A 26,905-nucleotide genomic window follows, 5' to 3' on the forward strand; every position below is an offset into this window, starting at 1 on the left:
TATTTGTAACTAGACTGATTATCAGGTTCATGCTTTTTGGATTGAGCTTGCTTTTTGGATTGAGCAGGTACATGGCTTTTTGTGTTGCTTTAAAGCTCATTTTTCTTATGATTCATTTCCTTTCTCTTTTCTTCCTTGTTTTTCTTTCTTTTGAATTGAAATTAAATGGTTGGCACTTCTCAATACTTCTTCAGCCCACTTCCTTTGTGGGAAATGTAACATGGAAGTAAAATAGGAGAAGTTTGTGTCTTAGCTAGCAAATTATTAATCTCCCTAGGTTAATGGACAAGTAGCAAATTCACATGGTTTTAAATGAAAATTCAGGCATATTTGAAAGAGAATATACTGTAAGAGGAAACATTTCCATTGTCAAAAGAACGTTTCTGTTTGTTTTATTTAAGCAAAACTGAGAATGCACATTTTACCTATTTGAGTTGATTCATGCCTCTCTCTTAATTACCTATCAGTGGAGGCTAACGAGTCATTTTCACACAATATGTCATTATGGCTATATATTATTATAGTCATTAGCCTAGTAAGTTTTTATGAACAAAGCAATGCAAAGTAGGGATAACAGAATGACAGTAGCCTCTAAACACTTCTATTCTCTTAATAAAATTAATAAACATATGGGACAAACTCACATCCCAGCAAAATGAGGGTCATAAGACCTCAAATTCATGTTTTATTGTCAAATTTGTCTTTCGTAACTTTCCCTAACTCTGGATAGTTTGATTCCTACAGTGAGTAGAGCAACAAAATTAAAAAGACATTTATATACACAGATTTTTGGTCACCCAGCCTTACTTTAAAAAGTATAACTAACTAAAAGGAGAACTTTTGGACAGTTTTTTCTGTTCTCAATCTCCTGTTGCAGAAAAAAAAAAGCCCTGATTTGTGGCATTTGCCACTGTCAGCACTATAAATACTCCCACTATAGCCAATTTCTTTTTTTTTTTTTTTCCTTTTTTTTTTTTTTTTTTTCCTTTTTTTTTTTGTCTTTTTTCGTGTCCGGCAACGGGATCGCAACCCTCAGTGTCGCACCCGCACCTCGCTCAGCCAGTGAGCGGGAACCAGTCTGTATGTGGGATCCGAACCCTCGGCGGGAGCATCGCCACACTCCCAAGTGGCGCACTGTAGCAGTGTGCCACCGGGCCAGCCCAAGTCAGATTATAGCCAATTTCAAGATATCAACTTAACGTCACTAAACTCAGAATTGAGAAGACATGTGTACAGTTGTTCTCTCGAGCAAGTACATGCTGGCTGCAGCACACCATCAGCATGACCCTTTTTCCTTAAGTCTCTATTTTAGTCGAACCTGTTCTTAATGTTCCCTTAGATGCCCAAGGCTCTCATCCTCTTCTCTAATAAAAACTAGTTTCCAAAAAGGCCTTGAAACTTATCTACACTAAAGAATAGACAAAATATCACAACTTAAATAAGTACCTCTCCTAGAGGGCTTGGCAATTCAATAGAAATTAAACCTTTAAAATAATGGTATTTCAAAATTCAGTGAGCAGACTAAAGAGGTCTTGGTATGAAGAAAGCTATTGCCTAAACTCCTTGAAATTATATCAGATGGAGACTATTTTGCTTAATTGTTGGCGCTATTTACTCATCAGCATATATAATAATGGTCTGAAAATACAGTATCTGAGAAATGGTAATACACTTGAAATAGTATTTCTCAATGTCTAAATTATTCTCTAGATATGAATTGAGTACTTCTATATTGCTGTATTAATTGTCTAATGTCATTTGGAGCACCCTAAAAAATAGATTCACTATCTATTATTATAGCTCCAAGATGTTCTATTACAAAAATAATGCAGAGTTATATTTGGGGACTTTTCCACCATCCTCAGTTGGGCACAGAAATGACCTGAAGGAATTCTCTTTGGAAGCTACATTAAATCGCACACCTAGAAAGATTCCACCTCACAATAAATACCATCAATATTTATGACTTATATGTAAGTCTATTACAATAAAATACCTTACCATCAATACTTTATTGTCCACGTCAAAAAAAAAGAGAGAGAGAGAGAAAGGGAAAGAGAAAAAGAAGATAAGGAGCAAAAGTCACACAGCAGGGCAAGTATTCCATTATCCAAAATATGTTGTGATTCAAAAATTATCAGTTTAAGGCCCATAAAATTTAAGCATTTGGGCTTCTGGGACAACTTTCCCACCCCAGCGTGGCCAGTACAGGAAACATCAGATGTGCACTGGGTGCCTAATCACTTTCGAGAACAGTTCCAGGCTCTACTTCCTCTCATGGATTTCAGTCTAAGTCTTTGTTCCTTCACCTTTGTTCCCAGATATGTCTCTTCTGCAAAGCTTTGCTTTGAAAATTTGTTTGCCAAACTTAAAATCTCTCCGATTATCCCATCTTGACTCCACTGGCCATTTCTAACCAATCCCTTGACTGAGTTTCAGTTTCCCTGAACCCTTCTTGCCAGGAGAGGAGATGAGCAAATGTTTTGCTTTGATTTAGACATACATAAAAATCTATTAAACACTTCTGTCTTCCTGTTTAAGATAATAAAAATTAGTGTCTCAGGCATTTAAGATTTTTTTGCAGCCCCTAACTGCTCATTAGCAATGAGAACTGCACTAAAATATAGGGTAGGATCAACTTATAAACATTTTCAGTAAATAAAATTTATGAAACCAATCATTCTCCATAGAAATTCTGGAGCTCTTTTATTCTTAAAATTCCTGAATAATAATACTGGTCATCTCCAGTTAGGTGCTGTGGCTAATGACTCTGAGGTGTCCTATAAAGAATGTATGAAGTTTCCTAAAAATCTAAATTAATGTTTTCACCTATTAGAAGTTAAGCACTGGAAATGGAGTTGCGGCATACATTTGTGCAGGTGGTGCAATCCCCCAGGAATATGCAGGGGCTGAATGCCAGACACTATGCCCACCTTCTCTGCTTGCCAAACCTTGCCCCTTGAAACTGAGAGGAAGGACCACATTGTTGCATTTCCTCGGCTGCACAGAGACTATCTTTAAACAAATTGTTAATAGACTAATAAAAGGATGTAACTATTTGTGAATGAAGATTGAAAAGCTCTGCATTTGATAAAGTATTTACGTAGTGAATACTTATATGGCTGAAAAGGGAAGACTCTCCCAGATTTTGGTATGTACTATGAATATTTCAAATTTTTTCATATTTACTATATGCTGAGTATTGTAGATTTCTCATGGATTACAGACTAAGTATAAGCTTTCTATACTATAAACAGTATATTACATTTTCTATGATAATTTCATAGAATCCTTTAAGATATTAAGAAAATGCTAACAGGGCTGTCTGGTGAGCTCAGTTGGTTAGAGTGCAGTATTGTAACACCAAGGTCAAGGGTTCTCATCCCTGCCACTGGCCAGACACACACACACAAAAAAAAAAAGAAAAAGAAAAAGAAAAGAATGCCAACAAATATAACAAAATTAGTTTAATGAATTTAATATCCTTTAATATCTTCACTTATTGATGTTCATGCTAATTTCCTAGAAAATTTAATAGCTTATATGTACCAGAGCATTTAAAACATATAAATCAGCTATTAAATTATAAAATTATTAGTATTTTCTATTTATTTATTTATTCATTCATTCATTCATTTATTCATTTATCATTTATTTACTGCCTTTCCAAAAAGCATTTAAGGCAACTTTCTATGATGTTATTAATGGTTCCATGTGCTTCTTCAGATGTGTTCTATTGTAATTGAGCTTAGCTATTGTCTTGAAATTTTATGTTATCAGAGAGAATTGCAACATTGTAAAATGTCAGTTCAAACTACCATTTTTACTACTTAGACTAATACTAGAATGAATAAATATTTCTACTGGGGGAAAAATAAAGACTAGGGTTTACTGAGAAATTGCTATGTACCTGGTGCCATGAGGTACTTTAAATATATATTGTCTCACAATTTGTAAAAACCCTCCAAGAACGTATTTATCTCCATTGTATAGATGAGTAAACTGAGGCTCATTTGTCGCACAAAAGAACTCACCTGTATCTGCATTGTTTTAGTGTTATATCCCTGCAACTAGAATAGTAGTAAGTAGAATTTAAATGTGACTCTGCTTGGTAGCCAAGTCCCTGCTCTTTCTACTATGTGATGCCTTCTCAAATGTTTATAAAACCCGACCTTTTCATAGAACATGACTCATAATAGTTGATAAAATTCTTTCATATGCATTATTATCTCACATCATCTTCAAAACAATCCAAAGAAGTGGATATTACGGGATGGAAAGAAGAATACAAAAATAGAGTATATTAACTAATCCAAAACATATCATGACCCTAATCATTCCCTATGTGCTACAGGTATAGAGCTCTCTTAGCTAGCCGAGCTTAACGAATTCTGGTAATTACCTTGTGCTTTTTTCTGGTTCACTTGCATTTCCTGAGCACTTGATATTACCAAAAAATATGTTTGGTAGCACTGAAAGGCTAAAGGTTAGAGACCCAAGAAAATCAAACGTTAATCATCAAGGCCAGTGCAGCCCCAGAGACAACTCCCTAACTAACTTGCCTAACTCCCTGTCTGCAGGTGTCTGGCTGCTGGTATAAAATAGTGTAGTGTCTTCTACACTGGAGAAATTGATCATTTTCTCTTCTTGCTCTTTTTTTCTTAACTTCTACAGCCATATTTTATACCATAGCATCTACTGCTTATTGGCTTACTGAATCAGACAGTAATATAAATTAATTATAATTTCAGGGGAGGGGAGGCTGAAATTATGGAAGCACATATATGAAATAATATTTTCATAGAATTTTGCCTGAAAGAAAAAGAGAGAGATTAATTTTTAAACTAGTGAAGAGCCTAGGTCATAATGATATTAAAATTTTGACTAAAGGGATTTAGCTTTTTTTTTTTTTACACCAAAAAGAATTTTGCAATTTTTGATTGCTCTCTAACAGTGACTAGGAGTCGTGTCTGGGCAGCTGAAGCAATTGTGGTAGAAGAAGTAGAGGCAGAGATGAGCATGATATGGAAGAAAAAAAGAAAACCTGTGTTGAATTCTGGCTACTTCTCAAAAATCTGCATTGCACAGGCCTAACCAGATGAACATATTTTTTATCCCACTTCACTGACAAAGAAACCAAGCCAAAAAAGACATAGGCACTACTAAAAATTCAAAAAGAAAACACTGGTCAGTAGTGCTTAGCCTGCGTAATTACATTTTAAATGCTTCACTTTAGTGTTTTTATTTGCCCTATTTTAATATCTAGAAAAGTTGTGTATGGGCATATACAAACATTAACCTGGAAAAGGTAAAGACTAGAAAACCAATGCTTGAAAACAGGCAGGCAAGCATTGAATAGCTACCTAGTTATTTTCAAGTAATATGTACTTTAAGTATGTTATCTACATTTTACTTTTCAAAAAAAACTCAAATTCATTCCTAACTAACCCAGGAGATTAAATTCAGTACCTTTTTCCTCTTTTTCACACTTTCTGACAGGCTTATAAAAAAAGAATTCATGTGGCTAAAGTACAAGAAGAAAACTGAGTTATCTCCTTACTTTTCATTATATCCATTAGACCCTAGTAAGACTTCATCCAGTGTCGCAATAAATCCTATTTTTAAATATTTGCAAGCAGTGATTTTTAAAAATGCATGTGGTCAGAATGCCGGTAGGGTGGTTATACAATTGTTTTTTTAAAGGACAATAAATTAGGACCACTCAGTATAACCAGATGAAATCTGAAAAACAGCCCATTTGTGGCATGTTATGAAGAGAATGGCCCAGTTCTCCTTTTCTAGGGTTGGAGAACAATTTCTCAACATACAGCTGTACACACATGCTCTAACTAGTCTTTATCAGTAGGGATCCTCCAGAGACCATGTGCAGAAAATGGCATAGGAAACACTATCTCAACCTTATAAAAATTCCCTAGGAAACCAAATAGTACTTGTGTATCCTGTAGGCTAGGGGAGGAAAACACCTTTGCAAAAAAATTCCTCCACTGTAGGCTGTCTTTCTGATGGTGTGTAATTGCTTGCTATTACACTGGTTAGAATATGAAGTCCCCCCAAAATAACTAATATTAGTAATAAAAAAGACAGGGGTATTGTTATTTGTTAAAAATAATGAGCAGGAAATCAGCCAAAAATAAAATATTTATGAAGAATTTAAACTATAATATATAAGTGATCTAGATAAATAAATAAATTTGGTAATCAAAATAATCATGATTTATTTACACTTTGATTCTAATAGCATAATATTTTCAATCTTGCTTTAATCTTTCCCTCAAAGTTGTCTGTAGATAATAGCATAGTACCATAAATCTTGCAATATGCCAATGTTAACACTGTTTAGGATTAATGCAAAGCAAATTCTCCCAGAATCAATATAGCCTTAAAATTTTTTTGGTTATGGCTTGGAATATTGGAAATTACATGCTATGTATTATATGGTTTCAATTTATATTTCAAATGGTAAGATCATACTAAAGAAACAAATTAAGCAAGATTTAAATGTTGTGGTTTTTAACAATTGGTTAATTTTATTCTGATTATTTTTATTCGGTTGTTGTAAATAATCCAAATTTTTCTTTAAAAATTCAGTAAATAGCTCTAAGACGGTTATTTTAATTATATTTATATTTCTCAATGATTCCAAAAAGCTGTCAATTTATAATTCTTACCCAGTAAATAGTGTATAATAATATTTCCAGTTCAGGATATATGTTTTTCTGCAATTAAACAAAATTAATTTTACCATAATCATTAGGGACTCTTTTCAGAAAACTATGGTAAACTTCTATTACATCACTAAAAAATGCCATACCATTTTTGCAATAGACCCCGTCCCAGCAAAGCAACATTTTAGACAATGGACAAGAAGATGTATCTCCTAGTGGCCAATGGAATCCTTATCCACTTGGGAGGCGGGATGTACCTCCGGACACCATTACTAAAAAGGTAAACAATTTCAAATTGATGACACAACCATGAATCTTGCACATCCATTGCAATATGTAATCCATATCTTGTGTCTTAATCTCATTTCTAATTTTGTGACAACTTTGGACTAAATATTATCCAACTAGAGGGAGTTTGCTTAACTGTAAGTGCATTGAAAGAAGTGAAAAACGAACACTGCTAAGTGTTCAGAGTTAGTAATGAATGTTTATAAACAACATCTTGCTACCTCTCTGCAAATAATACCACGTCTTACTAGAGCCTGCCACCCCACCTTTGAAGTGCAAGTACAGAGAGTTGTGTGACATATACTTCTGAATCTTTTGGCTTCAGCAGTATGCTATAGCCAATTTGCATAAAATGAAATTTGACCACAAATGATTGATTCACCATTTCTAAAGTTATAACAATTCATTCAACAAACATTTAGTATGCAACTGTACATACACTACCATGTGCTGAGCACTGGCTATATCCTGAGGAAGCAAAATATGAAAAAGGTATGGTTTCTTACCTCAAGAACCTTTTAGTCTAGAAAAGTATGCTGAGTGATATGTAGATAATTGTAATACTACTTGATAGGTCACCATAACAAAAGCCACACGTAGGAGAATATATTTGCAATATATACGAGGGACATGGGATTTGTATTCTACAATATGTTTTTTTTAAACTTTTACAAATCAATAAAAAATTTTCAAAATTGGTAAAATACAAGGGGAATCAGGAAGATAAATAAACATTAAGACAAAACAACTTTTTTATCAGTCAAGGAACTGCAAATGAAATGCCATTTTATATTTACTAGCCTAGGAAAAATGAAGAAATCTGAAAAATACAAGTTGTATGCAATGGAAACTCTTTTATACTTCTTTTGGGAATATAAAGTACAATCATTTTGGTAACAACCATTTTATATTTACTAGCCTAGGAAAAATGAAGAAATCTGAAAAATACAAGTTGCATGCAATGGAAACTCTTTTATACTTCTTTTGGGAATATAAAGTACAATCATTTTGGTAACAAATTGTCTTCTAAGGCTGAACATGCACATACCCTACATTCCAGCAATTCTCCCCCTAAAGTATTAAATTCTTGTACATGTCAGTCAAGAAATTTGTAATGTTTACAATACCAGAAAACTGGAAAAACCCTTACAGAAGGGTATGTAAATAAATTGTTACACAAAGGAATATCTCACATCAATAAAAATAGTAAACTATAATTACGATAATATGTTTAAACTTTAGAAACAATTTGAGTGGGAAAAAGTTTCATGAGATGACATACATCAGGAATACCATATTTACAAATCTCAAAAACAAGAAAAACTAAAAATATACTGTTTAGGCATATATATAAGCTCACGAGTAAGAAAGCTATAGTTAGAAGGGAATCGTAAATGTAATATTTAAAATTATGGCTACCTCTAAAGGGAAAGGACAGGTTAGGATCAGGGAGGAAGCTGATATAATTGTTAGTAGTGTTCTAGTTCTTATACAGAGTTGTGATTCTTACACTCTAGTTTTTAAGGTCATGAGTGTTTATTTTACAATTATGCTTCAGAATTTACATAAATGAGCATTACATACTTGCATACATTGTTTGTAACCTGGGTGACTTTTTTCCCTTGATGATTACTTCATTGGTTTTTAAAAGTATATTAAACATCAAATTGTATTATTGAAAATAATTGGTAATGCCACCGATTTGCAGGTCCTACTCATGTTATTGATTTGCCTATTGAGTAATATCCAGCACTGCAGGTAAATGTAATATGTTGTGAGTGAGTGCTATAATGATGGGATACAGGGCCATGACAGGACCTGGGAAGGGCATCTGCTTAGTAAGGAAACTAAAGAAATTGAGTAGAGGATAGTGGTTTCAAATAAGGCTACAGTGATAAGCAGAAGCTAGATTATGCTGGGCTTAATTTATTCCATAGGAAATGGGAAGGGGAACATCGAAGGGTTTTACACAGGCAAAGAACGTGATTGAATTTTCATTTAGAGATCATTCTGACAGCTTTTCTTTATGAGGAAAGAGGAGAGAATGAATGGATGGCTGGATATTGAGGGGGTACCCATTGGAGCTGGGGGTAGGTTGTCTGACCAAACTAAGGAATTATACTCACTTACATAGTTGCAAAGGGTTACTATCATCTTACCTTAAAAGGAAAAGTCTTGTTCATTTATTACTCTAAATGGAACTAACAGTGTTTACTTTATCCATCCATATATCCATTTTACATGAAATCTATTTTCAAAGTCCATCATATTACATTTAATTATCTCATCAATGCAAGTCATAATGAACACTGCTTGCCTCCTTACTTGCTTTAAGAACCCCATGCAATCCTGTGATTGATTAAACGTTTGTGGGCTGGTTAACCTTATTGAAAGCTAAAATAATTGTTTAATGCATCTGAAAACTTTATTAAACTTTTATACTTCTTGTCAAAAGTGAAATAATATACTATGTCTTTAAAACTTTATCATGTCTTTAATGTATAAAATCATTTGTATCTTCCTACTGTCATGATAAGCAGCTTCTGACTACCCCATGTTATAGCATTTTGTCTAAAATCTGAGATTATAGAACCTATAAAAAGAAATGTTCACCTGCTTTAGTTGAATGTCAAGTTAATATTCAGCAAGAATCAACCTAGGGAAATGAAAATGGCAATGGGAGTATTAACCTGGGCTGCAGAATTTGCTGAAATAAGTGTGATAATTGTATTATTATTTATAGGGTTTGTATTTTAGTCTACAATGAATGTTTTTAAAAGTTAATGTTACTTTTGCAGTTGTCATGGAGTGAGTAGTCATTAGGCTAGACACGCAACTACAAACTGAATAAGGAATCAAAGGCAAATAAGCAGTGAAGAATTGTTAGCTAGTGCCCCATTTGAGTCCATTTCTGCAAGCCTGAATCTTATCTCTGTGTCTAAACCATCAGAAACTACTGTGGTACTGTTGGAATTTGATGGGAAGTCCTTTTTACAAGGTTTTGACTGAATTTGTGGCTCTTTGTGCAGACATCACAGCTTTTTGCTTGAAGTGATATGGGCACACTCGTGGCCATGCCTACCAGCACACCAAGCACCTTAGAAGAACAGGTGTGGGAACCTTCTAAGCTGTGGGTCTAAAGATTTAGAGAAAATATAATTAAACAAAAAGTGTTCATCTCAGAAAGAATTTTGCTTCTCTGTCTACTGTCACTCTCCTGTATACCCAAGACAGAGGTTAAGTGGTGGCAAAATGTTAAGGGTATTCAATCCTGTGTTGTTTTTATAATGGTATAATAATAGATGGTAGATTTTTTAATCCTTACTGGCTATGTCAGTCCCCAAAATCTCAAGTTTTAATGTCTATTATTTAAAAAGTCTAGGAGTCACTGCTAAAAGAACATTTCACAGCTATGTAAATTATTCTCCACCCTGCACCGCCAGATTCCAGGCAGTACTGTATGAGCACTTAAGAACTGCTATTAAAAACTTTTGCAATGTCTGAAAACTATGGTTTCAGAAGCAGTATTTGTATTTTAGAGTCCTGTCACATCACTTCTCTCACTCCTGTAGTCTAGTGGATTATGCCACAGTCATTATGGCAAGAATATTAGGTACCATGCAGTATATCTTTACTTTATGTCAGACATTGTGCTAAAGGCGTTTGTGTATTTCTTCATCTAATCCTCACAACAACCATATGAAGTAAGCACTACTATTTCATACATTTTGTGAAAGAAGAAACTGAGACTTAGAGTTTCAGTAACTTACCAAGCTCACACAATGACTAATAATTTTAGATTACTCTCCCATATGGAACAGAACATAATATAAAGGAAATAGTGTAAAAGATAAATGCAAAGGCATTGTTATTTCAAATTCAGATGTTACACTGATTTGGCCAAATCCTCCATAGGAAAGACAAGATTGTTTATCTCTAATTTTAAAACAACAGAGTCTTTTATAATTATTAGGAATCTTAAGCAGGTTAAATATCCTTGAAGAGATTTAAAATTGAAGGCTAATACTTGTAAGGATATGTTAAAATGGTGGAGCAGAAAAACATTGCAGCAAAAAGACTGTGGTGACATATTAAAACAAATAAAACTTCAAATACTTCCCTTCTGGAATGGGTAACCAAGAGACTACAAAACCCCAATATGAAATCTGACAGTTCTTTAATATGTAAAGACTTGGCATTCAAAGGTCTCTTGGCATTAGTGATTTTTCCCTCCCTGAGGGTCTGTTTCTTCCCTGAGCATTCTAAGTTCAACACATAACCACTTGGCAGCTGGAGTAATAAAGATGGGTAAAAGGTCAACATCAGGATGGATACAAAGAGAAAGGTATAAAAAATTTGCTGATTTAGTCTTGGCTCACAGACTTAACCCTTATGCTGAACTTCTGTGATTTTTTCTCCCATCTGCTCAGCTGTTAAGGGCTTCAGGATTTCCAGGGTTGTCGTCTCTGAGGCATGCGCAGGAACTTATCAGGAGAAAGTAGAAGAAATTTTACAGGGTTATTTTCATGTTCTTATTATACTTTCCTTCCCCCACCCCACCTCCAAAATGTATTTTTTGCTTTTGTAGAGCCATATGAAGTATTTTTAAACAAATTTTTAAATTAGGTTTCTGGAAAGAAATATTCATTGCTTATTTAATTTTGGTATTTGTCATTTTTTTAATATAATGCATTTCAAAGTTTTTATGCAATATCTTTTGAAAATTAAAAGTTGTTTCACTATTGACCATAGGGCCAAATCATCATGTGTTTTTTAAATCAACTGGATCAAATCTCTACTGAGATCGATTTGTCACTTGGTAACAAAAGTCAGTCTATTGTAGACCTTTTCAAAGGGTCATTTAAGAATGACATTAGGGTAAACTAATGTCATTTTAAAATAAGTAGATCCTTAAAGTACAACATAAGAAAAATCACCTTCACCTACACATTTAGGAATTTCTTTTTCTTTTTTTTTTTCTTTTGTTTTCTTTTTTTTTAGGTGGCTGGCTGGGATGGGGATCTGAACCCTTGATTCTGGTATTATAACACTGTGCTCTGTGCTCTAACCAACTAAACTAATCGGTCAGCCCTCCATTTAGGAATTTAAATAAAAGCATTTTATTATTTTATACATATCTTATCTAAAATATGTAACCACCTAATTATACTCAATGAAAAGTAACTTTTAAAAATTTTTTTTCCACTGGAAAGAAATATGGCTATCTATACTGTAGATACATGGTACTGGAATAAAAGTAACTATAATTCTTGGCTTTTGCAATTTAACTTGGACTGGGCATAGTGCTGTTGACATCCCTTATATCAAAGCTTGGGGAGGAATGTAGTTCATTTACATAGAAACAGAGGAAAGGTCAGAATAGACAAGAAAGATAAATAAGGATTTAAATATTGGAAAAAGTAGTAATGCCAGATAGAGTAGATCTTGAGGCTATAAGAGAGCAAGTCAAGATGTGGAAGACCAAATATGAAAATCACCAGGTAAACCTTACATATAAGAGACAGGGAAATAAAAATGTTTCTTATTTCCATCAAGATCAAAGTCAAGAATATCTGTTGTGGTTTGGAGTAAGAATGAAATTGAAAAATGATTCTAAAACCTGAGTGATTGTCAATGCTGTAGCTAACCTCTCCTTTTGTACAGAAGCAAATATATCAGGTAGAGTAGGTTTTTGCCGTAAGCTTTGTATTTTTCACCTCCCAAAGAAATATACGTGATTAACAGTGAAGAACCCCCAGGAGTAACATTTTTACTTCATCAGTCCATAATCAAATGAGAAGAACAATCTTCTCTATCATTGTGAGTAATACCAACCTTCTTCCTAGTTTTCTCTTTCCTGATTCTCTTTCCAAGCCTCATTTTTCTTCTCTGAGAGCAAATTTTTCACTGACCAGAGTAAATTTTCCTTCTGGTAGACCAGGCAGTCACTAAAACTCAAAATCAGATTGGCATTCCTTACATCGAGTCGTTTTCAACTCCAAACATTTTTCTAAACATTAGGAAAAGAGATCTCTTGAGTCAGTTGGTAACTTGAGATTCTTCTTGCTTCCCTCATCCTCTTTCCCTCACCACACTCATGGTGGAGTCACTCAGAACTTTGTATAGAGCAACAGAAAGACTGCGCTGATGTCCATGGGATTAGTATATTCTACTGAGGCTGCTGAGGAAATGTAGCTTCAAGAAGAAACTGCTTTTGATGAGCTCTGCCCCAGAACAAGAAATGAGTCAGTGAAAAGGCAGATTGATGAAATCATACAATCACAGATTTTTTTAAATTAAAAAACAACAAAACTAAACAAAACCTTCCACACACAATCTGTAGCCCCTTGAGAGATATTTCTTATACAAATATATGTAGTTTTTCTCTTGACCAAAAGCCACTTTTTTTCAGGGTACATAAAAGAAAAGTGGAACAGTGGGAAGATAACAAATGTGTCACATAAAAAGGAACCTTCATTCCTAATGGGACTTTGAAAATGACTCTCTAGATCTACAGTAATGTAACCCTACTTTCCTTGGAGTTTCAGTATCTAGAAATACTCTAGAACTGATTATTGATTAGTAAGTACCCACCCATTTTACCCTCTGGTTAAAAAGGAACTTTTAAGCAGTAGTTCCAGTCACACCAGTTGTCTGGGAAGCAAACATACCCACTGTCACACAAACATCCCTTCAAGTTAGAGGTTAGGAGTAGGAGAGGCAGGTGGGTAAAAAATTATATCTTATGTAACTTTTGTGGTTATGGATCAATTATTGATAACATTGTTAGGCACCCACCAAACACCAGTAGGATGCTCTTTGAGATTTCTGATGCTTACATTTGTGATATATTAGTGACATATTAAGACACCCACTAGCTCCCCCTGCCTAACATAGCTATCTCTATATCCCTACTAAACTTGCCTCATCATGTCCTTTATGGCAATAATATTTGTTACTGTCTGGAACAGCATAAAAATGTACTGTTTGAGGTTGTACAAATTATAATATGCACAACAATCCAAAAAGCAATTATAGGAATAGCTAGGAGCTCAAATCAAGTTGTATTCCTTTTATGTAATCAGTAAGAGAACTCTTATTCAGATGAATTAAATGTAGTCTTTTAAAATATAACTTAACTGATTATTGTGTTATCTTTTCCAGAAAATCAATACAGCCATGCCTTTTGCTGTGCTAGGGAAATATGAATGAATACATCCTATTAGATTCACTGTCCTCCATGACTGCAAATTTTTTATATAAAATAGAGATGGTTTATATATATAAATATAGGGAGAGAGAAAGACTCACTTGTTACACAAGAATTATTTGCCAAAACAAGATTACGTGGCCTGGAGGAAGTAAAAAATTCCATGAAAATAAGACCTTTCAGAGGCAGCTCCATGACTCAATAATAGTAGCTGAGTTGGGAAGATGAGTTTGAAGAAATTAATGAAATAACTTCCTTGATTTAATAATCCATTTCAAATATTTATTTTGTTAATCCTAAATTAACTAGGATGATATATTTCTAATTGATTGATCTTAGTATATTAAGTTATAGATATTTTAAACACTATTTTTTATTATGTAATTAGATTTGTTCTCAAAAATAATGTGGATAGGAGGTTGTGGAAATGTAAATGAAAAAATTCTCTATCTTAAAGCAAAATTGACAGCTGAAGGGCCGGCCCGGTGGCGCACTGGAGAGTGTGCCGCTTGGGAGCGCGGCGGCGCTCCCGCCGAGGGTTCGGATCCCATGTGGAGACCGGTTCCCGCTCACTGGCTGAGCGTGGTGCGGGCGCGACACCGAGGGTTGCGATCCCGTTACTGGTCAGTAAAAAAAGACAAAAAGGAAAATAAAAATTGACAGCTGAATAAAATATTGTTTAGATTGACAGTCACTTTTGTATTGGATTTTTCTTACTTGATACATTATTGTTTAACTCACAGAGCACATCCCTTTATCTCCTGATACCACTGCAACAATACAGCTGTCTCTAGTACTGAAGGACACAAAATCAGTGGATTGTTCTCATTCAGACTGACTCTAAATTATTTCTTTAATAAAAGTGCAAACCCAAAGAATGTCTATCAAATAGCTTTAACTCAGAGGTAGAAAATAAACTTGCCACAGATTAAAACAATAGAAAGAGTGGCAGATTAGAATACTTACTTCATCAATATTTGACATAGATGTTTCTTAAAATAAATGACTATTCTTCAGAAAATTGAGATAACTCAATAACAGGTAACTCAATAACATTTATACTATCTTTGGGGAGAAATCTAAAAGCAAAAATGCAAAATTAATTTAATATAATAAAAATGTTCACGGTTGAATATGTAATTTGAAAACCTGCATAACATGACATCTGACAGATGATCAAGGATTGTTGCTGAATAGAGGATGTCAGGATGGTAAGATTTCATTTCTTGCCACTTTGTCTTTATCTGACTTACTCCACTACCTGTAGGTTCTTAGAAATCTTGAGGGTGAAAGAAATTACTATCAGACTTTATCATTATTGCTAACATCTTCTACTTTGTTTTATTATGAGAATGTATCATCACAAAACAAATTGTAGGTTGAAATGAGTAGACGTAGCCCTAATTTTATTATTCTGCTATTATGGATGCTCCATTGTTTTTTCATTTTAGTCAATAATTTCCAATTTCAAATCTCTGTTTTGTAGATTGACATTTAATCATAGAAGAATGTGTTTTTAGAGATTCAATAAGTCCTCGATGACTGCATTCACTTATCAGCCAGCTGCCAGCCTAAGGCACATGCATTGAAGTGAAAGGCCCTATTGCCTTGCTTTTTTATCTACCATTTGAGACACTGAAGTATATCACCAGGATCTGACTCTAAAAATTCAAGATCAGCAAATATTTTGAATGTTCTCCAAAAATACTGCTGTGTGCCAGCAGAATGCAGTATCACCAAAATCCAGAGTGGAAGAAATAATTTCCTGCCCCCTCTCTCTAAAGCTGCAAAGGTCCCTTCCATGTTATTTGTGTAAGTTTGTCTTTTAATTCCCAAATGGGAGAACATAGATTTTGGCTGCAAACTTGCCTAGCAAAATGCAAATAAAGCAAGAAGAAACAATTTAGCTTAATAGTGTGGATATCATAATCATAAAAAGAATATCTACAAAACATACTAAGCACCGTACTAAAGTGCTTAACATAGACTCTCATATCATCTTCACAGCTTTATAGGACCAGGAGCTTGGAGCATGGAATTGAGGAACACAGGGCTGGAAACAGCTGTCTGAGTCTACAGCCTACTCTTAACCACTATATTATACTGCTAATTTATTGTATCCCACCCACACCACCCAACCAAAAAAACTCAGAAAACTTTATAGCATAGCCCTGTTGCAATATTAAATAACCCTCAATATTAGAAATATATTTAATACATACTTAGCTAGTACTTTCTGGCACAGTGTGGGATGGTTCCTTCTGTTCCATTTACAGAAGAAAGAAAGAATCCCTGGCACCAGTCATGTTTTTAAAGAATTTTGGGGTCCTTTTCGACTTCTTCTTGACCCTACACAAATCAAAATTTTTAGAGATTTTGAACTGCATCTATTTTTCAAACCTTCATTTTCTTTCATCTAAAACACTTGTAAGTTTGTAACTTACCTTTGCAAATCACAGAACAAATAGAATGTGGAGCTCTAAGCATGACTCAACATACCTGGAGATCCTTCCATAATATTGAATTTAGTCATTTTGTTCATTTTGTTTCTCAGTAACTTAGCGCATCAAACTTCTTGATTATATCATCTAAGATTCCTGGCATCCCTTCCTGTTTGATGCAGCCTCCATTTTCCACAAAAGAACCTGAGTCCTGTCACCAAAACCACTTGTAAAAGTGATAAAACTGCACTGAATATTGAAACGAGCCCAGCAAAATGACAATTACACTAATACATAAAAACTGTGTGCTAAAGTATAACATTATGTCAACTTTTTTCTTAGTTTTTACCAAGATTTTTTTTTCTTCTCTCTCTTTTAAGCAGAGAAGGTCAGGAGAAACTGTCAGCCTTAACTTTGTCTTTAATTGACCCTCAAGCATATCACACTTTGTTGCTCAGTTTCCTCATATAGGAAGAAAGGAAAATAATGCATACCTTGTATAGTGGTTCTGAAAACTAACTAGGATCATGATGTAAAATATTATCACAATGCTTGTCATATAAGTGTTTAATTAATGGTAGCTATTATTATTTTTGATAAAAATCTCTGTTAATTATGGACAAGCTAACTTTCATTTAGCTTTGTTTCTAACAATAGGTGTTAATGAGATCAAGGTCCTGAGTTTGCATCCCTTTTGAATTAGTTATGCGTAAATACAGACTGCTCTCTTCATCTGGACAGTTGTCTTGAAAACACGTACAGTGACAGGGAAGAAGGTATCTAGGGGGAAAAATAAAGATGAATCACAGCAACCTAAAATATTAGTGAAGAATAAGTAGTATCATCTCGACTTATGGCAGAATTGGGGTTTTTAACTTTTATTTTTTTTCTGTATTCTGTCCCCATCCATAAAAGAGGTCACTTCTCAATATCTGACACAAATATGTAATTTACTGCTTGCTAACAAATAACTTGTAAGGCACAATATGTCTGAGCAAAATAGGTTTTGGGGAGGCATAGCATTCAGGGATTGGTGAATTTCAGAAGTTAGAATATTTAGGGGTTCTTGACAAAGCTCTAACTGGGGAAGCATGGTTACTTGCGTGAGACTGTTGCTGATTGGCTGACTTTCAGAAGCAGTTTCTAAAGCAAGTTATCACTGATTAATTACAACTGGTTAAAACCAGTTCTTTCTGGCTGTTATTTATTGCTATGGCCAAAGAACAATCAGACCTTTACTCAAGAACTTTTTATTCTCATTGTCTTGACTGGGTATTTACTATGTACCAAGCAATACATTCAATGTATTACATTATCTTCTTTAATCCTCACAATATTATCTACAGTTTTATGTGATAAGCACAGAGGTGAAGTACCTTGCATAAGACTGCATAATTAAAACCTGACAGAGGAAGGAGTAAAGTCTAGGTTCATCTGATTTCCAAGACTATGTTATCTATACTGCCTGTATTTTTTTTAAAAAATTCTTGTTAACTCCTGGCGTTTCTGTAACCCCCTCCATTTCTATAATTTTGCCATTTCAAGAATACTTTATAAACGGAATTATACAGTATGTAAACTTTTGTGATTGGCTTTTTTTTACCCTGCATACTTCTCTGGGGATTCATTCAGATTGTTGCTTGTATCAATAGTTCCTTCCTTTTTATTGCTGAGTAGTATTCCATGGTATGAATGCATTACAGTTTGTTTAATCATTTACCCATTGAAGGAAATTTGGGTTGTTTCCGGTTTGGGGCTATTATAAAGAAAGCTGCTATAAACATTCATGGACAGGTTTTTGTATGAACATAAGCCTTCATATGTCTCTGGGATAAGTGCCCAGAAATGCAATTTCTGGATCATATGGTACTTTCATGTTTAGTTTTTTAAGAAACTGCCAAACATTTTTCCAGAGTGGCTCTACCATTTTACATTTCCAGCAGCAATATATGAGTGATCCAGTTTCTCCTCATTTGGTGTTGTCACTGTGCTTTGTTGTCATTCTGATAGATGTGTAGTGATATCTCATTGTGGTTTTAATTTGAATTCCCATAATGGCTAATGATGTTGAACATCTTTTCATATGCTTAGTTGCTATCATCTCTGTACCCTCTTTGGCAAAATGTCTCTTCATTCTTTTTCTTATTGTCTAAATGGATTATTTTTTCACTGTTGAGTTTTGAGTGTATATTCTAGGTACTATCCTTTCTTGGAGACAAGGGTTGCAAGTATTTTCTCCAACTCCATACCTTGTCTTTTCATCCTCTTATCATTTACCATTTAAGCCTGTGGTTTATTCTGAGTTAATTTTTATATAAAGTGTAAGGCATAAGTCAAGATCTATTTATTTTTGCCTATGGATGTCCAACAGGGCCAGGACCATTTGTTGTAAAGATTCTTTCCTCTATTACATTGTTTTTGCACCTTTGTCTAAAATCATTGGGCATTTTTTATGGGTCTATTCATGGGTTGTCTGTTCTATTCCATTGGTCTATTTGTCTACCCCTCTGCAAACACCACATAGTCTTGATTATTATAATAAACTTGAAATCAGATAGACTGATTCCTCCCACTTTATACTTATTTTTCAAAGTTATTGTAGCTATTCTAGTTCTATTGTCTTTCTAAATTTTAGAATAACTATATATTCATACATAAATCTTGCTGGGATTTTAATAGAAATTTGTTAAACCAGTATATCAATTTGGAGAGAATCTTTACTTTTTAAGTCTTCTGATCCATAAATACAGTATGTCTCTCCGTTTATTTAAATCTTCTTGAATATCTTTATCAGCATTGTATACTTTTCAGCATGTAAGTCCTGTACACGCTTCTCTTGATTTACACCCAAGGACTTCATGTTTTTTGCGTGACCATACACGTGTTCATTGCATACATAAGTACACTTGATCTTCACATGTTTATCTTGTATCCTACAGCATTGCTAAACTGATCTGTTAGCTCTAGGAGAATTTGTTGTTAGTTCTTTTGAATTTTCTATGTATACAATCATGTCATCTGCAAATGAAAACAGTTTATTTTTTCCTTTTCAATCTATGTCTTTTATTCCCTTTTCTTGCCTTATTTCCTCATCTAGAACTTTCAGCACTAACATTGAGTTAGAGTTGTAAGAGTGGACATCTATGCCTGTTCCTGATCTTAGTGGTAAAGCATTTAGTTTTTGCCATTAAGTATATTAGCTGTAGGTTTTTTGTAGATGCTCTTTTAACCAGGTAGAGAAAGTTCTTCTGTTCCTATTTCTCTGAGCATTTCTATCATGAGTGGATGTTGAGTTTTGTCAAATTATTTTTTCTGCTTCCATTGATATGATCACATGATTTTTCTTCTAGTGCCCATTAATATGGTGCACTGCATCAATTGATTTTCACATATTGAATAAGCTTTGTACCTCTGGAATAAACTTCACTTGGTCATAGTTTATAATTTTTTTGTATATTGCTGAATTATATTTGCCAATATTTTGTTAAGGATTTTTGCATTTATATTCACGAGGAATATTGGTCTGTAGTTTTCTTTTCTTTTTGTTCCTTCCTTTTTTGTTTTTTCTTTTTTGTTATTGTGGTAATACTATTTTTATAAAATAAATTAGGAAGTGTTTTCTCCTCTCTTATTTTCTGGAAGAGATTGTGTACAATTATTACTTACACTGTTTGGTAGAATTCTCCAGTGAAATCATCTGGGCCTGAAGATTTCTTTCCTGAGAGTTTTAAAATTACAGATTTCATTTCTTGATAGTTGTAGGGCTATTCCGATTATCTATTTTGTATTGAGTGTCTTGTAGTAAAATGTGTTTTTCAAGGAAGTGACCCAATTTATGTAAGTTCTCAGATGTATATGTGAAGAGTTGTTTGTAGTATTACCTTATTGCCTTTATGATATCTGCAGGGTCTGTAGTGATAACCCCTGCTTCATTCCTGATTTTAGTAATTTGTGTCTTCTTTTTATATTTCTTTTTCAGTCTTGCGAGAGGTGTGTTTATTGATCTTTCCAAAGAAACAGCTGTCTCATTAATTTTTTCTGTTGTTATTCTTTTTCAATTTCATTGATTTCTACTCTTCTTTTTATTATTTCCTTACTTTAGCTTATTTTGGATTTACTTTACTCTCCTCTGTCTAGGCTTTTGAAGGGAAAGCTCAGCTATGATTTGAGGCTTCTTATTTAATAATATATGCATTTAGTGCAATAAATTTCCCCTTCAGCACCGCTTTAGCTGTGTCCTGCAAATTTTGATTTGTCATACTTTCATTTACATAAAATTCAATGTATTGTTTTATTTCTTTTGAGATTTCCTCTTTGACCAATGAATTATTTAGAAATGTGTTGTTTAGTTTTCAAGTGTTTGGATATTTTCTTTAATCTTTCTGTTATTGATTTCTAGTTTGGTTCCATTGCAGTTAAAAAACAAAACACATTCTGTATGATTTCAATTGTTTTAAATTTATTGAGATTTGTTTTCTGGTTCAGAATATGGTCTATCTTCATAAATAATCTATGGGAACTTGAAGAGAATGTGTATTCTGTAAGTGACAATTGATGTTGATGATATCATTGAGTTTCTCTATATTCTTGATAATTTTCAGTCTAGTTTTTCTATCAATTATTGACACAGGGTGGCACACCCAAGGAAGGCATGGAGCTTTTGTGTAGTGTGGCTAGTCAGCTGAATATTTTTACACCTGTGGGGATTGCAATGATTATGGTAGCTGATGTAAAGTATGCTCAGGTGACCACATCTATTCCTACCGTGAATATATGATGCACTCAGACAATAAAGCCTAAGAAAGCAATTGATATTATAGCTCAAACTATTCCCATGTACCTGAATGGTTCTTTCTTGACTGAGTAGTAGATTACAATGTGGAAGATCATCCCGAAGCCAGGGAGAATTAGGATATAGACTTTGGGGTGTCCGATGAATCAGAACAGATGTTGGTATTGAATGGGGTCTCCTTCCCCCATTCCTCACCCTATGTATCTCTTCATTTGTATCCTTTGTAATATCCTTTATAATAAACCAGTAAACATAAAAAAATTTGAGATAAGGGTGTTAAATCTTCAATTATAATTTGGATTTGTCTATTTCTCCTTCAGTTCTATTAATTTTATTTCATATATTTGCAGTTCTGTTTTTTAGTGTGTACACATTTAAGATTGCTGTGTCTTTTTAGTGGACTGACACTTTTTTCATTATATAAAATCCCTCTTTGCTAAGTTTTCTTTGCTCTGAAGTATACTTTATTAGGTATTAATATAGCTAATTCTTTTTTCTTTGATTAATATTTGCAAAATATATGTTTTTAGATACTTTGACTTTCTACCTGCCCATATTATTATATTTGAAGTGATTTTTTGCATTCTGTATATAATTAGGTTATGTTCTTTAATCCCTTCTGCCAAGATATCTTTTAATTTATGTATTTAGAACCTTCACATTTATAGTAAGAATTGATGCATTAAGGTTTGTCTCAACTTAATTTTTTCTTCTCTGCTTTTGCTTCTTTGGTTTCTTTTTCCTGCTTCCTGGGTTACTTGAACATTTTTTAGAATTTCATTTTATCTATAGCGTCTTTAGTGTATCACTGTGCATAGTTATTTAGTGGTTGTTCCTGGTATTAGATTACATATACATAACTTAAAAGAGTCTACTGGCATTATCATCTACGAGTTCAAGTGAAGTACAGATACCTAACCTCCTTTTTCGTCTTTTCATCCTCCTCTGTGCATCACTTTCTTGAATATTTCCTCTATACACATTTAGAACCACATCAGATAGTGCCATAAATTTTTACTTCAATCATCAAACATAATTTCAAAATTTTAAGAGAAAAAAAGCTCATTGTATTTACCATTTTTTTGCTTACTATGTTCTTTCTTTCTTCCTAATGATACAAGGTTTGTTTTTTGTTCTTACCATTTCCTTTCTATTTAGAGAACTTCCTTTAGACGTTATGTTAGGATGTATCTGGTAGCAACAAAATCTCTTTGTTTTCTTTCAGCTGAGAATGTCTTGATTTCCCTTTCATTGACGTAGTATATCTCCCGAGGTATGGAATTTGGGGCTGACAGTTCTTTTTTTTCAGCACTTGAAAACTATTATGCCACTTCCTTCTGTCATTTATGGTTTTTGATGAGATATCCACTGTTATTCAAATTGTTTTTCCTCTGTGGGTAAAGTCATTTTTCTCTGTCTGCTTTCAAGATATTTTTTCATCTTTAGTTTTCAGAATTTAATTATGATGCATGGATTTCTTTAGGTTTAAGCTATGTGGGATTCCCTCTGCTTCTTGAATAGGTAGGATTTTTTGTCTCTTACCAAATTTCAGAATTTTTCAGCCATTATTTCTTCATGTAATTTTTTCAGCCCCACCTTCTTTCTCCTTTCCTTTTGATAAATGACTGTTAGAACTTCTGTGCAGTCTCACACATCTCTGAAATTCTGCTCATATTTCTTTCAGTGTATTTTCTATTATTCAGATTGGATGATCTCTATTATCCTATCTTTCTGTTTGCTGTTTCTTTCTTCTGTTCTCTATACTCTGCTCTTAAGCACATCCACTAAGTTTTGATTTCAGTTGTGATTTTTAGCTCTAAAATTTCCATTTGTTTCTTCTTTACATCTTCTAATTCCTTGCTGAGACTTTATATTTCTTGGCTGTTAGTTTCTATTTTTTTTCATTTTTTTTAAGTGTGCATGTAATTGATCATTGAAATATTTTTTTTTGATGACTGCCTAAAAATCAGATAATTTTAACATCTTTGTCCTCTCAGTGTTGGCCTCTATCTATTGTCTTTTTTCATTTGGTTTGAGATATTCCTGAGTCTTGGTATGATGAGTGGTTTTCAGTTAAAACCTGGACATTTTCATATTATGTTATAAAACTTGGATCTTATTTAGAACTTTTGTTTTAGCTGGCTTTTTTGACACCACTTCAGTTGGGGAAGGGTGGGGACCTGCCTTGTTATGGCTGGATAGAGGCAGAAGTTTGGTTTTCCCATTCAGTCTCCATGATACTTGAAGCAAAGTCTCCTCATTATTGCTAAGTGAGGATGGAATTTCCAGTTCCCTATATGGTATCCACTAATACCTTGGTGGAGGTAGCCTCATTACCACTAGGCCTTTTCTGGCACCACCCCAGGGGGAAAGTAGAGGGGTGCCTCCTTGCTGCTGGGTGGGAGTAGAAATCCAAGCTCTTTCTGTGGTATCCGCTAATACTACAGGAGTGGAGGGGTGTGGTGGGGGAACTTATCACTGGTAGATGGGGACAAATGCTGTGGCAACTTATGTGGCCTTCCCACACCACCCAGAAGAAGTATTGGTGTGCCTGTTATATCCTCATGAGGGAAGAAGTCTAGGCTCCCCACTTGGCCTTCCTGGTATCATTGAGATGGGGCCACAGTTTTTTCTATGGTGTTCAGCTATAGTAGAGCAGTTATTGTCTAAAAATGTTATGTCTTGCTAGGCTGCATCATTCCTGATTCTTTGGCTAAAGAGAGAAGGTTTTGTTGGGATTTTTTTTTTTTGGCACCTGTTGGCATTTTCAGATTACCCACTTTTTCAACTCCAAGTCTGGGATATACTACACAAAAATAAAACCCAGGGAATTTACCTCCATGTTGTGACTTGATCCCTGGTCGCTAGCTGTTCTGCCTTCTTCTCTCTGTTTTTTGGAAACTCCAAGTCTGGGATATACTACACAAAAATAAAACCCAGGGAATTTACCACCATGTTGTGACTTGATCCCTGGTCGCTAGCTGTTCTGCCTTCTTCTCTCTGTTTTTTGGAATCATCTTAATTTGTTTATATATAATTTCTGAGGTTATAATTGTACTTAATGGAGGGAGTAGGGAAAAGTACATCTACTCCATTTACCTAGAAGCAGAAGTCCTATTGACTCTATTTTTAAAACTAACCTGCATTTTTTTTAAACATGGTATCTTAGAATATACAGTGTGAATAGAAAGTGATAGGACTGGGTTTTTTGCTGTTGTTTTTCGAAATTACTGAAACTAACTCATTTAAATGAGTGCTGATTCCTGGAAATCGGTTACTAAGTTATCATTTACAGATGATTTTGCATTGTCGACACTGCTTCAAGCATGTTTAGAACTCTATTGGACTTAATCTGGGCAATGAATCGTGTCTTTTTGAACACTCTCAGTGGCATAAATTGCCATCCTTTGAAGCTGTGTTTGATTTTTGGAAGCAAGTCCAAGTGGTTCAAGAGCCAAGATGGGTAGTAAAACAGATGACCAATTTGGGTAATATACTTCTCAGTCCAACACTCTTTTCTAAAAGAACAGTATGAACCAAAGTATTTTTATAGTTGATAGAGCCATTTCTTTTATATCATACAAAACCTCCCAGAAACTTCTGGTTTCCACATAATAAGACTGATTAGCTGTGGGATGAGTTTTGCATGAACAGTGCCATTTGGTATCGAATCAATATTTCTTTTCTGTGGTTTTGACATAAATGTTTCCTTGGGTCCTACAGATAATGGAGCTTTTCCGTGCAAACTTTGACAAACTGTTTTTGACAAACAGTTTGAAAAACCGTTTTTGGATCAACTTGAAAACACCATATTCCATTACTATTCTTCGTAAATACATGTTACTTTGTTCAATCTCTCCTTAAAAGTTCCAAACAAGTGCCAAAGCTTCTGTATTTCTTTTTATCATTCAAAATGTGTAGCACAGGCTTTACAGAAGCTTCATGTTGAAATTCTCCTTCAGTATGAATCAGTGTTCTTACAGCTAACCCTCTGTTTGAACAAATCCAGTCTCTGACATTTTCTCCCTTTTCTACCTTTTCATCAGTCCTCTGTACATCATCATGAGCATCCATACTACTTTTCTCAAGTCTTTGTGCCAGTTAAAAAAATAAAAGACTTCCTCTTTATAGTCCTTCTGCACCATACTTGTCCTTCTAGATGTCTCATGTCATTTGTCTTTAACTTTACCCAAAATTTGGTGTTAGTTCTTTGGTTTCTACAGTTGTCATTCCCCATCCCCATTCATCACAGTCTACAGTCCAAGAAAGTATGAAAGAACTGCTGCTGCGACTGCTGCTGCTGCTGCTGAAAACAGAATCACTTTACAGCATGTTCCTTCCATGCCCACTTTTTGTTTTGCCAAGCCATCTGAGAACATGAGCCCTATTACTTCATAGTAATGGAAAGATTACTAAATATGAAAGCAACATCCTATTTGTTTAACTATGAAGCTTGAAGTTATATGCATAGTATCTAAAATAGATGATAGATCTAATTCAGTAAGTACGGAATGGCCCTTTGGTAAATTCAAGATCTGCTAAGTAAATCCCCCGATTATACCCTCCCTCAACAACCTGATCCTTTTGTTCCTTTTTATGGTTTCTTTTCAATTCATGGTTTAACTGTTAGGAGGAGGGTGCCAGTTTGGGGGGAAGAGGGTTGCAGTATAACATAGTGTTTAAGAGCATTAACTTTGATACATAGCCTTGGTTCAAATGCTGGTCCTGCCAGTTTACCAGTTGCACAAATTACTTGGAAAAGTTGCTTAACCTCTTCCAATCTTGGTTTCCTCCTCAGTAAACTGGATAGTAATAATTACCTCTTAATGCTGTTGTGAAGGTTAAAGGAGATAATATATGTAAAGTGTTTTAGTATATTGTTTGGCACCCAGTGTTTGGATGGTAGCTATTATACCAGTTACTATCAGTCATTAAGAACAGTAGGATGGGGGCTGGCCCGGTGGTGCACTGGAGAGTGCACCACTTGGGAGCGCAGCGGCGCTCCCGCCGAGGGTTTGGATCCAATGTGGAGACTGGTTCCCGCTCACTGGTTGAGCACGGTGCGGGCGCAACACCGAGGGGTTGCGATCCCATTGCCAGTCCCCAGTACGGGCGCGACACCGAGGGTTGCGATCCCATTGCCAGTCCCCAGTACGGGCGCGACACCGAGGGTTGTGATCCTGTTACCAGTCAGTAAAAAAAGAAAAAAAAGGAAAAAAAAAAAAAAAGAACAGTAGGATATGGTGCTTCCCTCAAAGAGTTCAAAATCAGCATAATCCTGAGTTCAGACAAAAAAAGGAACAGTAGGATATGGTGCTTCCCTCAAAGAGTTCAAAATCAGCATAATCCTGAGTTCAGACTGACCCATCAGAAGAAAAAATAAACCAGACAAATAAGCCTAAAAGGCTATTACAATTTTATAATATAGAGAAATAAGTTTTCACCCTTGGATAGACCATTACTGGAATATTCTAGTCAATAAAGTAAT

The 26,905-nt window shown here is 34.5% G+C and overlaps 1 protein-coding gene across 3 annotated transcripts in view; it reads left to right on the forward strand.

Annotated features, from left to right (window-relative positions):
- LRRC7 (leucine rich repeat containing 7) overlaps positions 1–26,905 on the forward strand; it is a 111,650-nt gene that overhangs the window by 31,551 nt on the left and 53,194 nt on the right. For all 3 annotated transcript variants that reach the window (XM_008587375.1, XM_008587377.1, XM_008587376.1), the window contains one exon: positions 6,847–6,966. In XM_008587375.1, the coding sequence (XP_008585597.1) occupies positions 6,847–6,966 (120 nt within the window). The remainder of the gene's footprint in view (positions 1–6,846; positions 6,967–26,905) is intronic.

This window comes from Galeopterus variegatus, unplaced genomic scaffold, assembly GCF_000696425.1.
Source record: "Galeopterus variegatus unplaced genomic scaffold, G_variegatus-3.0.2 Scaffold4360, whole genome shotgun sequence".
Taxonomy (NCBI): domain Eukaryota; kingdom Metazoa; phylum Chordata; class Mammalia; order Dermoptera; family Cynocephalidae; genus Galeopterus; species Galeopterus variegatus.